The 12862-nt window shown below is 51.2% G+C and overlaps 1 protein-coding gene across 12 annotated transcripts in view; it reads left to right on the top strand.

Moving 5' to 3' along the window:
* Positions 1–12862, top strand: part of ARHGEF19 (Rho guanine nucleotide exchange factor 19) — a 27057-nt gene extending 14195 nt beyond the window's left edge. For 3 of the 12 annotated variants that reach the window (XM_057697543.1, XM_057697552.1, XM_057697571.1), the window contains 4 exons: positions 336–440; positions 10156–10374; positions 10477–10560; positions 12702–12862. In XM_057697543.1, the coding sequence (XP_057553526.1) occupies positions 336–440; positions 10156–10374; positions 10477–10560; positions 12702–12781 (488 nt within the window). In that variant the 3' untranslated portion in view covers positions 12782–12862. Of the gene's footprint in view, positions 1–335; positions 441–855; positions 2544–10155; positions 10375–10459; positions 10921–11225; positions 11775–12701 lie in introns of those variants that run through there. The other 9 variants (XR_009047781.1, XR_009047783.1, XM_057697519.1 and 6 more) reach the window with 9 other exon arrangements.

Here is a 12862-nt window from a genome sequence, read left to right as displayed (position 1 = left end):
GGGAGCACCAGAGTAGCATGAGGGGGCGTACAAAGGGACCATTACTGTTTTGTGGGGACTGTCTGGGGGCACTTAGACCAGGAGGTCAGGAGCAGAGTAATGACTTGAGCTGGGGAGCTGAGAGCCCAGGCAGAGAGGGAGTAATTGAAGCCAGGAGGGACTGGATTCACCTAGAACTTGTGTTTAGGGTCAGAAAGAAGAGTGGCCAGGGTGAACAGAGGAAGAGCAGTAGCAGAGGCTACCCCCCCACCCCTTATTTCCTCCTGCTGCCTCTCCCTGCCTCCCCCTGCCCCATCCTACCCTGGGGCCTCCCTCACTCTGCCTTGGGCTCTCAGACCGCCCCCAGGTTCAGTGTGTCAGGACATACAAGGCACTGCAGCCAGATGAGCTGACCTTGGAGAAGACTGACATCCTGGCAGTGAGGACCCGGACCAGTGATGGTGAGAGGGGCCTCCTGGGAAGGCCGCCCTGATGGGGCTTCGGTGGGCAGGAAGTAGCTAGATAGCTAAGACTTCACAGGGAAAAGGTTGTGCAAGTGTTGATCAACCACAGCATGCAAGGATCAAGTTAGACCAGAGGAGGAACTTCCTGCTTGCAAAGATGTAGGATTGAAAGTAAATGATGGGAGAGTGGGAAATCCCTTCTCAGAGGATGTCAGGGAAAACAGGTCAGAAGCTCATTTGCAAGTCTGCTTGAGCTATGCTCCTTCCTGGACCTGGGGGATGCTGAGATGATGTCACCTCGGCCCCAGGGGTGCAGATGAGGCTTGTATCAGGGCCTAGGTGCTCCCTCGCAGACCTAGCCCAGGTGTTCCTTTGATGCCACTGATGCTGCTCCTGGCCTATGTGCCCTTAGGCTGGCTGGAGGGGGTCCGCCTGGCAGATGGTGAGAAGGGGTGGGTGCCCCAGGCCTACGTGGAAGAGATCAGCAGTCTCAGTGCCCGCCTCCGAAACCTCCGGGAAAATAAGCGGATCACAAGTGCCACCAGCAAACTGGGGGAGCCCCCCATGTGATGGGCAGCCATGGCCTGGGACACCAGCTCCACGCCCGGTTCCTGGACAGGTCTGGAGGGGGCCTGCAGTGTCTCCATGCCCCAAGCTGCTGCTGCTGGGACTTTTGTTCCGAGGGCTGGCATCGAGGGTAGAGGCTGGACACGGGAGGGGGTTGCCTCCAAAGAGTCTCCCCTGTCCTCATACTCCTCAGTGTCCACAGTTCAGGGACGAGGGTAGTTTCTTCCTCTGGCTTCGGGGCCACAACTTGTGACTTCTGATATCTGGCAAGGACTGGAGCCTTCTCCCTTTCCTGCCCTTGACCCTGTCCTGACTCTTAGCCCCTCTGGCAGGGACCTGGCTGGCAATTACTCCAGTGCTGATGGGTGCTGGGACCTATATATGTACATGCATCTGGAGCCTTCTGGCCTGAGCCTGTGTGGGCCCTGGTTGCTGTGACTTGTCTGTAAATAAACTCCCATGATTCCTTTGCTTAGCGTCTGTGAGCCTTTTGGTGCAGCCTCCACCCGAGCCCCATTTCCCCAGCTAAAGATCAGGAGGGTCTCTGGATCCCTCCCACCGGAGATTGGCCCTTCTGTAGAGTTCACCTCTTAACCAGAAGAAGGTGAGAGGGGCTGTATATCAGACTGCTTTTGGCTGCAGTTAACGAAATATCAGATTCAAATAGGCTGAACTATTAAAGAGAATGTATTAGTTCTTGGATTTGTTTCTCACAGCTTCTTTAACAAATTTTCACACACTAGGTGACTTAAGGCAACAAAAATTTATTCTATCACAATTCTGGAGACCAGAAGTCTGAAATCGGTATCATTGAGCCAAAATCCAGCTGTTGGCAGGGCTGTGCTCTGTCTTGTGGAGGAGATGTGCTCTAGGGGAGAATTGTTCCTGGCCTCTTCCAGCTTCTGGTGGCTGCCAGCATTCTATGGCTTGTGGCCGCACCACTCTAATCTCTGCCTCTGTGGTCACATTGCCTTCTTCGTGTGTCTGTCTAATCTCCCTCTGCCTCCCTCTTATAAGGATACTCTGCATTTAAGGTTGCATTTGGGGCCCGCCCAGATAATCTCCCCATCCCATAATCCTTAATTTTAACCCATCTGCAAAGAACCCCCCTCCCCTGCCTTTGTCCTATAAGATAATATTCACAGGTTCCAGGGATTAGGATGTGGGTATCTTGGTGGGGGGCAAGGGGGAAGCATTTCTCAGCCAACTGAGAAGTGTAGTGGCAGACTGGGCTTCAGGTAAGGCCTGATCCAGTGGCTCATCGATGTCACTCACAACCCAGCTTTTTCCATTTTTGTACTCTGTTGTCTTTAAGATTGGCTTCATCCTAAGGCTTCCAGGGCCTTCTTAATTTACATCCAACGTGGAAGAAGAGAATTGTCTTTGTCCTAGCATTCCCTGTCAAAGTTCTGGAATGTTTTAGACCTGCTTGTGTCACATGGCTACCTCTGGGCTGATCACAGTGGCCAGATGATGGTGTGTGCTAATAGACCTAGCCTAAGTCAGGTACTTTATTATTTCTGGAACCAGGTAATATTCTCTGGAACCCCATGGATCCCCAAGTGGAACCTGATGGCTGCTGCAGAGGACGGGTTGGTGCTAGGGAAGCCAATGTTCACTGAAACCCAAGTCACCCAAGAGAGTGGAAGGACCTGGGAATAATGAGCTTGGAGATGTGTGCACACCTGAGGGGATGGGAGCATCCTTCATCTCTCAAGAGGAGGTCATGGGGCAAAGAAAACAGATGAATTAGAGTGGTTTGAGAGGGCAAATATGGGCAGATGGGAAGAAGCTCAGACCCACAAAGAAGGCTTTGGGAATGACTTTCTAACATGAGATGGTGTGGGGAGGGTGGAGTATATGGGCTAAGGAGACAAACACATGTGTGTTTTTTATTTTTGTTTTTGGATTAATTAATTTATTGGCTGCATTGGGTCTTTCACTGCTACGTTTCTGTAGTCGCAGAGAGCCGGCGCTCTTCACTGCGGTGCCCGGGCTTCTTATTGCGGTGAAGCACAGGCTCTAGGTGCGGGCTTCAGTAGTTGCAGTTTGTGGGCCAGTAGTTGTGGCTCTCGGGCTCTAGAGTGCAGGCTCAGTAGTTGTGGGGCACAGGCTTAGTTGCTCCGCAGCATGTGGGATCTTCCTGGACCAGGGATCAAACACGTGTCCCCTGCATTGGCAGGTGGATTCTTAACCACTGCACCACCAGGGAAGCTCGACATATTTGTTTTTGAATTCTGGTTCATACATTTATACCCTGTATGATTGTTGTTGCTTTTTTTGCCATGTCAGCAGCACGCAGAATTTTAGTTCCCCTGGGATCGAACCCGCGCCCCCTGCAGTGGGAGCACAGAGTCTTAACCACTGAACTGCCAGCAAAGTCCCCTGTATGATTTTTTTAAAAATAAAGCTTTTACTTTGGAATAATTTTAGGTTTACAGAAAAGTTGTAGGATTGTACAGAGAGTTCTGTACACTCCTTTCCCCAGTTTCCCCTTATGGTAACATATTACATGACCGTGGAACAGTTGTCGAAACTAAGAAACCGCTGGTACATGACTATTAACTGAACTCTAAATTTTATTCAGATTTCACCAGTTTTTCCACTAATGTCCTTTTTTTTTTTGTTCCACGAGCCAATCCAGGATCCCACATTGCATGTAAGTGTCACATCTCCCTAGACTCCTCTGGTCTATGACAATTTCTTAGTCTTTCCTTGTTTTTCATGACCTTGACAATTTTGAGGAGTTCTGGTCAGTATTTTGTGAGCCTGTCCCTCCGTTTGGGTTTGTATGATGTTTTGCTTATGACTAGGCAGGAGTTGTGGGTTTGGGGGAGGAAGACCACAGAGGTGAAGTACCCTTCTTGTCACATCATCCCGGGAGGCACATGATGTCCACATGACTTATTACTGGTTATGTTAACCTTGATTACATGGTTGGGCTGGTGTCTGCCAGGCTTTTCCACTGGGAAGTTACTATTTTCTCCTTTTCATACTCTGTTATTTGAAGCAAGTGGAGCCCACACTCAAGTTGGGGGGAAGGCATACTCCACCTCCTGGAAGCTATATCTACATGTATTATTTTGAATTCTTCTGTAAGGAAGATATTCCCCCCTCCCCCCATTTATTTCTATCAGCATGGACCCATGCCTTTATCTATCTTATTCTTTGGGTTATAATTCAATACTTTAAAAAAATATTCATTTTATTTATTTATTTGGCTGTGCCAGGTCTTAGCTGCGGCATGTGGGCTCTTAATTGCAGAATGCGGGATCTAGATCCCTGACCAGGGATGGAACCCAGGCCCCCTGCATTGGGAGAGCAGAGTCTTAGCCACTGGACCACAAGGGAAGTCCCTATAATTCAATACTAAGTTATTTATTTGATTGTTCACATTGTTCCAGCTTTGGCCATTGGGAACTCTTTCAGATTAGCTCCTGTGTCTGTAACATCTCCCATCCTTTTGTTACTTTTGAGCATTTTCTTATTTTCTGGCACAACACGATGCGCCAGGCTCATCTTGTATTTTCCCTCTTTCAGCACCAGAATCAGCCATTTCTCTAAAGAGCATGGTTCCTTTCATTAGAGAGTGATGTTTAGAAACTAAGATCTGGGCATTGGATATGCTCATTGCTACTGAGATGTCATTGTTTCTAGGCCCTCCCATCAGACAGCGGTAGGAAAAAAATACACACACACACACACACACACACAAAATGTGATTTTAGGCAAGATGCATAATGGCTCGAAACCTCAGTTCCCACCTCTGCAAAATGGGAATGATGATAAAAGTACCTACTTCATGGAGCCACTGTGAAATAAAGTATGTAAGGTCAACACAGTGCCTGGTCCCTAAGAAACTGCAAGAAATGGTGGCTTTTATTGTCAAAGCTGCATAGCCAAAACATGGGGGCCCTTGTGAGGTGGTGAGGCCTCTGTTTCTTGAGGATTTAAGGAACTCAGAAAGCCCAGGAGTGGGATTGCTGCACTGAGTAAAGACCAAACGGTCTCTCTGCTTCTTCCAGTGCTGAATCTGCATGGAGAGAGCCAAGGTTGGCACCAGGTTGGCAAAGCAGAGGAAACAAGCTCTCCTCATTCCACCTGCCCTGACAGATCTGGATTCTGGCTGGCACCTGAGTCTGGGCTAGGCTGCTGGGGTCTGGGGTGGAGGGGTGGCTCTCTTTGGGGCAGTGCTTCTGGGCAGGGAGACCAGGCTGCACAGGGTCCCATGGGGTCTACTTCAGGAGGTATATCCGGGCAAGGCACCTTGGGGGAGCCCCTCTCTCAGTGGTACCTCTGCGCAGTAGGCTCTGCCCTGGTATCTGGCTTTGGCCAAGGACCCAGGGCCCTGCCCCTGCTTGCTACAGGAGACAGAGGGAGTTGGAGGTGGTGCTGGCCAGGACAGGAGATGGGTGGGCATGTCTGGGGCAGGGGTTTTGCCCCCTGAGGCTGTCTGCTCAGCCAGTCTCCAAGCCGTGGGCCTCCAGGAGCTCATCTCAGAGGCTTCCCACCCAGTGCCAAGCCCCTTCTGCAGGGACTGAGGGGGTCCTGCTGTTCTCCCCACCTCCCAATAGTTCCCAAACTCTGAACCTATTGTTTAGAAGACTTTATCCTGAAATGAGAAACTTATTCAATCGTTCATTTATAGGGCCCAGTGAGGTTTCAGGGTGAACCAGGAGCCAAAGCTTCAGCCCCAGCAGGCACTTACCTCTGGGGCAGCCAGCTTGGAGCCTACAGCACAGAAATATTCACCTTTCTTTGTTCATTCCCTTCCTCCTTCCCTCTCTCCCTTTCTCCCTCTTTCTTTCTCTGTGCCTTTTTTTTTTTTTTTTTAATGTATTTTAACTTATTGCAGTCTGTTCAGAGTTCATGTTATTTTTGGCCATACCACACGGCTTGCGGGATCTTAGTTCCCCAACCAGGGATCAAACCTGGGTCCCCAGGAGTGGAAGCACAGAGTCCTAACCACTGGATAGCCAGGGAACTCCCTCTCTATGCTTCTTTCTAATCCCCTTCCTTCTCCTCTCTCTCATTTGTGTCTCCTGTGGGCTGGGGGGGCTTGGACAGCATCTTCTCACTCTAATCAGGGAGACAGACAAGTGAACAGATGAAATGCGGGGACTTCCAGACAGTTTTTTTTGTTGTTTTTTTCCAGACAGTTTTGAGAGTAGGTGAGGATGCTGGGCAGTGGGAACTCTGCTACTCTACTGGCAGGGTGTAAATTGGCACAACTACTTTGGAAAACAGTTTGGCCGCATCTGCTAAAGCCGAGTACATGCCCACCCTACGATCCACTAATTTCACTTCTTTCTTTGTATATGCGCCCGATAGAAACGTGTTGTATATACACCCAATAGAAATGTGTATACATGTGCCCCAAAAGACATGAACTATTTAGAGTGTTCTCAGCAGTACTATTCATTAATTGGCAAAAATACTAGAAATAACCCAAATGCTCATTAATGGTAAATGGATAAAATATGGTCTATTCCCACATGGGAACGCTGTATAGTAATGAGAATAAATCATCTGCAACTCTGCGTAAGGAGAGAGAGAAGCCAGACACAAAAGAGGACTTTTTAGATGATTGTATTTGCACAAAGTACAAACACAGGCAAAACGAACTGCGGGGTAGCGGTCAGGGTGGGAACGCCCTGGGGCAGGACTAGTAACTGGTGGGGCAGGAGTCTGCTGATGCTGTTTACACAGGCGGTCCATCTGGGGACAACCCGTTCAGCTGCCCACTTAAGATCTGTGTACTTTATACCCATGAGTTAAACCTCAACAGAACCTTTACCCTGGTAGGAGGAACCCTGGGGCTGTGGGTGGACAGATAAGGGAGCAGGCAGCTCTTACAAGGGATCAGGGAAGGCTTCCTGGAAGTGGTGTCAACCAAGCGACAACCTGAAAGCCGAAATGGAGGTGACAGGACAAGGACACAGCAGAGCAGAGAGACCCAGGATTTGCCCTCCTCTGGGAACCAGCAGCTTGAGGAGAAGCTCTTTCCCTTCAGGAAGAGAGAAGGAGTCCTTGACCTGACCTTGCCTTTGGCCTGCTCCTGCTTTGCTTCCATGTGAGAGGGTCCAAGGATTCTTCTTGCTCCAGTGTTTTTTCTGGGTTCACATGGAGGCTCGGCTTCTGATTCCAACAGAGCTTAGCTGTGAGCCAGACCCTCCCAGGATTAAGAATCTATATGGCTGGAAAGTGATCCTTTCTGCAGATGAAGGAAGTTTGGTAAGAAGGGCCTTTGGAATTTGAAAGTTCATCATGGAGACAGGGGTGGCAGGACCTGGACCTGAAATTCTTTGAGCATCTGCTGTGGGCCAGGGACAGTCAGACACCCTGCCATCCAGTGACTCCAAAGATTTCCACAGCCACCTAACTCTGCAGGGCAATGGAAGGATGGGAGGATATGCTTTATAAACTGTGAGGTGCAGTGCACTTGGACAGACCTAAAACACTTCAATACATCACTCTTGGGCAGCATGTGTGCGTGGTGGGGATAGGCTAGGGCTGGGGCATGGTGTTGAAATTAAACCCTGGACTTCCTAGGTGGCGCAGTGGTTAAGAATCTGCCTGCCAATGCAGGGGACACAGGTTCAATCCCTGCCCCAGGAAGATGCCACAGAGCAACTAAGCCCGTGTGCCACAACTATTGAGCCTGCTCTCTAGAGCCCGTGAGCCAAAACTATTGAGCCCATGTGCCACAACTACTGAAGCCTAGAGCCCGTGCTCCACAACAAGAGAGGCCACCACAATGAGGAGCCCACATACCACAACGAAGAGTAGCCCCCGCTTGCCACAACTAGAGAAAGCCCGTGTGCAGCAACAAAGACACATGCAGCCAATAAAATAAATACATTAACTAATTATTTAAAAAACAAAACAAAACAAAAAGAAAAAGAAATTAAACCCTGAAGGATGCCGCTGATGGACCTGTTATTAGAGCAATGATAAAATACCAGGTACCATTTACTCACTTACCAGGCCCTGGGATAAGGCCTGTATGTCCATCTTTGTGTTAAGTGGGTATTGTTGATCCATTTTACAGATAAGAAGACTGACACTCAAAGACAATGGCACCATGTGAGTCCACACACAAGAGCCCCATGTAGGCTCGCTACCCTGGCCATCTTTCTAGTTGATCTTTAGACTCTAAGCTCATTCCAACCTCAGGGCTTTTGCCCCGGCAGCTCACTCCTTCTGGCATGTTCTCCCTTCAGATATTCAGGTCTGGTGCCTTTTTTTTTTTTTTTTTTAATTTTTTAAATTTTTTTCTTTTTTGGCTGCACCATGCAGCATGTGGGATCTTAGTTCGCCGATCAGGGAACAAACCTGTGCCCCCTGCATTGGGAGCACAGCGTCTTAACCGCTAGACCACCAGGGAAGTCCCCTTTTTAAACTTTTATTGGAATGTAGTTGATTCACAATGTTGTGTTAGTGTCAGGTGTACAGCAAAGTGAATCAGTTATACCTATACATACATCCACTCTATTTTAGATTCTCTTCCCACATAGGCCAGTAAAGAGTATTGAGTAGAGTTTGGCCCCTTTTTGTTATTCAGGCCTTGACTCAAATGCCACCTCCTCAGGAGACCTTCGGTGATCACCCTTGCCCACGTGGTCTCCCCACCTCCTCTCTTGCCACTCTGGGATTCCCTCATCAGACTGTGAGCTCCACAAGGGCAGGGACCCTGGCTGCGGCCTCAGTGCTGCATGCAGCGCCTGGCACAGAGGTGACACTCGGCAAATGCTTGTTGAAGGGCTCCAGGGGATGCGAACACAGCTCCGCACGACTCCTGAGCCTGAGCTCTTCGTGTCCCCTTGGACCAGCTCTGCCCCTCAGTTCCCACGCCAGCCCACCCCTCGCCAGGAGCCACGTGGTGGCAGTGTGGTGGGGGCTGGGCCCAGGTGCCCTCAGGCTGCCCCACCTCAGCCTGGGCGAGACTGCCCTGGGCACCAGGAGACCAGTGCGGCCACTCTTACTGCCCTGACCTGGATTTGAACCTGGGCTCAGCTCTCACTTCCTGTCCCCGAGTGACTCTTCCCCATTCCAGGGTCCTTCTCTCTGGGCCTCAGGTGTCCTCCCAAGATTACATTTCTGACACTCCTCAGAGAAAGAACAAAAGGAAATGGGCTGAAACTGCAGCAGGGAGGACTCTGGTTAGACATAAAGTGGGAACTTCCCAACTGTGGGACCTGTAACAAACAGCTGGGCTGGTGGAGGAAGTGGAGTTACGGAATCTCCTCCCCTGAGCAGCATGAAGAACAGGATGCACAGTCATTTGTTTGGGTGGAGTGGAGGAGTGCGGGCACGATGAACTTTGGAAGCCACTCTCAAGCTCTTGGCTCATGAGCTGCCTTGAGGGCTGGGGACCTGGTCAGGAAGGAGAGGAGGGTTCAGCTGTTAGGCCCGGCATTCTGGAAGCTGGTGTGGGTGTGGAAGAAGGTGGAGAAAGAGGCTGAAGAGGGCAGAGGCTGTGCTTGTTTATTTAAATGAGGCAATAAGGGGACTTTCCTGGTGGTCCAGTGATTAAGAATCTGCCTTCCAGTGCAGGGGGCGCGGGTTCGATCCCTGGTTAGGGAACTAAGATCCCACATGCCATGGGGCAACTAAGCCCGTGCGCCGCAACGACTGAGCACATGAGCCACAACTAGAGAGAAGCCCGCGTGCTGCAGTGAGGATCCTGAGCAACTAAGACTGGCACAGCCAAAAATAAAATTAATTAATTATCTTTAAAAAAGGAGGCAATAAGGACTCGGGGAATTTTAAGGTGCTATAGAGTTGACAAAGCAGGGTGTGGGGAAGTGAGCACTGGAGCTGGAGTCAGACAGACCTGGCTTTGCGTCCTGTTTCACCACCTATAAGCCATGATGCTCTAGGCAAGTTACTTCTCCTCTTTGACCTTCCATTCCCTCTTCTGTTAAACTGGAATGATGCAGATTAAAGGAGGTGACATTTTGAAAAAGGACTTTACAAAGAGCATTACCGATAGGTGCAGGATCCATAGCAGACTGGGCAAGTGTATGATGATAACAAAAATGGTGTTTTTGTTTTCAGTTCAAACTATGCGCCACCCATAAGGTCATTTAATCCTTTAAAACACCTTTTTTTTTTTTTTTTGGCCTGTGTCCCGCCAACATAGGCCCTCAGCAGGGAGAGCATGGCTTCCTAGCCACTGGACGGCCAGGGAATTCCCACAACAACCCTATTGTTGTCACCCATTCTACAGATGAGGAGCCTGAGGCTCAGAGAGGTGACGTGACTTGTCCAAGGTCACATAACCACTTGGAACCTGACTCAGGACTGAATTTCAGTCCAGTACCCTGCACCCTCCCCCTGCCGCCTATGATGGACGGAGAAGGTACTTGCCAAATTGTAAAGTTATGAATATCATCATTATCATTTTATTTTATTTTATTATTTCTTAATCATTTTATTTTTTAAAGTGATTGCTGTTCGTTAGTTTCCTCCAGTGGGAGCGGTGTACTTCTCAGTCCTGCCACGAGGGGACAGCAGAGCCCCGGACTGGGACCCTGGGGCCCTGAGGGTGAGGCCCTGCCCACTTCTCACATCCCTGGGGCTTGAGCCCTCCTGATGCTCAGTTGCGTGCTGCAGGGCAGAGGGCTGGGCAGGGGGCAAGAGATGGCACAGCCTTTGGAAAATCGGAGCACATGCCCAGTCCTGACCTCAGCTCTGAGAGGAAAACATCTGACAAGCAAGATGGCGGTCGATGGTGGCATCCTTCTCCAGGAAGCTCCCCACTGATGCCAGGGCTGGGTCAGGAGCCCTCTTCTTGCCCCCACAGCCCTGGAGCAGAGGGCCTCAGCATCACAGCGTATGCCACTTTCTCCGTGCTCCCTTTGGACAGTCAGCACCTTGAGGGCAGTGCTCTCCAGCTCCTTCAGGGGTGCGTAAGGCTTATTGAATACATGTATGTGGGCAGGGGGTGTCCGAGCTGCATCCAGAGCCCCTTCCTTCTGAGACTGCCCCGAGGATGGAGTGAAGGGGAAGGGAGAATTCCTAAGACTGAAAGATGCTTATCCCCAGAGGCTCTGGAGACCACCCCCTTGGCCCTGGGATGTCCAAGTCCTTATGCCAAGTTCTTGGCTGTATAATGGGACAATAAAATCACCACCACCAGGTACTAAATGTTGTTTGCCATTTTATCAGCACTGATTGCCTCCTTAACTCCTGTAACAACTTTCTGAACAGGTTCTACATATACCTTTCAAATTTTCCAAAGGAGGAAACCCAGGCTCAGAGACAGGAAGTGACTTGCCTGAGGTCACACAGCAAATAAGAGTCAGAGCCTTTATGAACACAGACTCGCCTGACCCAGGGCCTACTCCCTGAAGCCCTTTGCTATAACAGCCACTTCCTCCCAGTTCTGCGGCAATTCCCAACTCAGGAAGCCCATGCACGTCCACCAGCCACCACAGTTCTCACAGCAGCTCTGCAAGGTGGGCAGGAGGGGCCAGGAAGCATGAGCCAGTGTCACACCAGGGCTCACTCAGACTGGCATTCAAGGGACTTCCCTGGTGTTGCAGTGCTTAAGAATCCGCCTGCCAGTGCAGGGGACACGGGTCCATCCCTGGTCCGGGAAGATCTCACATCTGCAGGGCAACTAAGCCCGTGTGCCACAACCACTAAAGCCTGCATGCCTAGAGTCCGTGCTCCACAAGAGAAGCCACCGCAGTGAAGAGGAGCCCCCGCTCACCGCTACTAGAAAAAGCCTGCACGCAGCAACAAAGACCCAACACAGCCAATAAACAAATAAATAAATAAAAAGACTGGTGCTCAAGAGCAGCTCTTTCCAGCTCTGCGTTCAGTGAGGTCAAGCTGGTGCTGGAAATTCGCCATGCTAGGCATATTTACACGACAGATACCAGCTGCCCCCCACCCCTGTCACCACCCTACATCAGAGCTGGTTGTTCGTCATTCACCAGCACAGCACTGTGTGACTAGGAGCACATGGAGCCTTAGAGAGGAGAGTGGTGATGCTGAGATGCCCACAGGCCCCTCCCAGCCGGGCTTCAGCCCCTCTGCCTGGCCCTCCCAGAGGCTCTGCCCTCCCACTCTTTGCTCACACCCGGCCTGGGTGTGGGAACCATGCAGTCTGCAGCAGCTGCGGCCCTGATCCTATTATCCCCTCCAGGGCGTGACAAGTGCCTGCGACTGGCCCTGCTGGGCCCCCTGCCCCTCCCTCCTCCTGCCAGTGGACTGGGGGTGCTCCTGACCCCTCTTCTCGGCTGCAGGTGAAGTCTTGTGCCCAGCGGGCAGTGGGATGCCTCGGACCCGACTTTGATGCCCCTCAAGCTGCGACCCATGGCAGAGTGGCACTGATATCCACCAAAGAAGAAAGGCACCAAATGGTGTCACATCCACCTTGCCTCAACGCCCATCTACTCCTGCCCGCTGCAGGGTGGGGTGAAGCAAGGCTTTGCGGAAGGCAGGGGTAGATGTGCCCTGGGAGGCTGTACTGCTTGGCTGAGGTGGTGGCCGGTGGCACTGACCACTCAGGGCCCCAGCGTCATCCTGTACTCAGCCCCACAGCCACTCTGGCTATGGGATGGGGTGGTTTTGGGGTCCTGGCATGCAGTCAGAGCACCCGGAGGTGGGGACATGGGGACAGGCTAGGGGAGGAGCACAGGACAGGACAGGGTGCCCACATTCCCTTTTCCCAAACAGGTACCTCCCTCCCGGACACCCCCGCCACGTCTGCTGTTTTCCAGGAAAAGGCCAACGCAATTGCTGAGTTGGCGGATTGAGGCTGGTATCACCCTGGCAGCTCTACGAGATGAGCCTGCTGCTTGCAGGGCCCAGCAGGGCCTGCCCAGGAGCCCCGGACC

The sequence above is a fragment of the Hippopotamus amphibius genome, chromosome 1, assembly GCF_030028045.1.
Source record: "Hippopotamus amphibius kiboko isolate mHipAmp2 chromosome 1, mHipAmp2.hap2, whole genome shotgun sequence".
Taxonomy (NCBI): domain Eukaryota; kingdom Metazoa; phylum Chordata; class Mammalia; order Artiodactyla; family Hippopotamidae; genus Hippopotamus; species Hippopotamus amphibius.
This window is presented reverse-complemented; position numbering and strand designations above follow the sequence as displayed.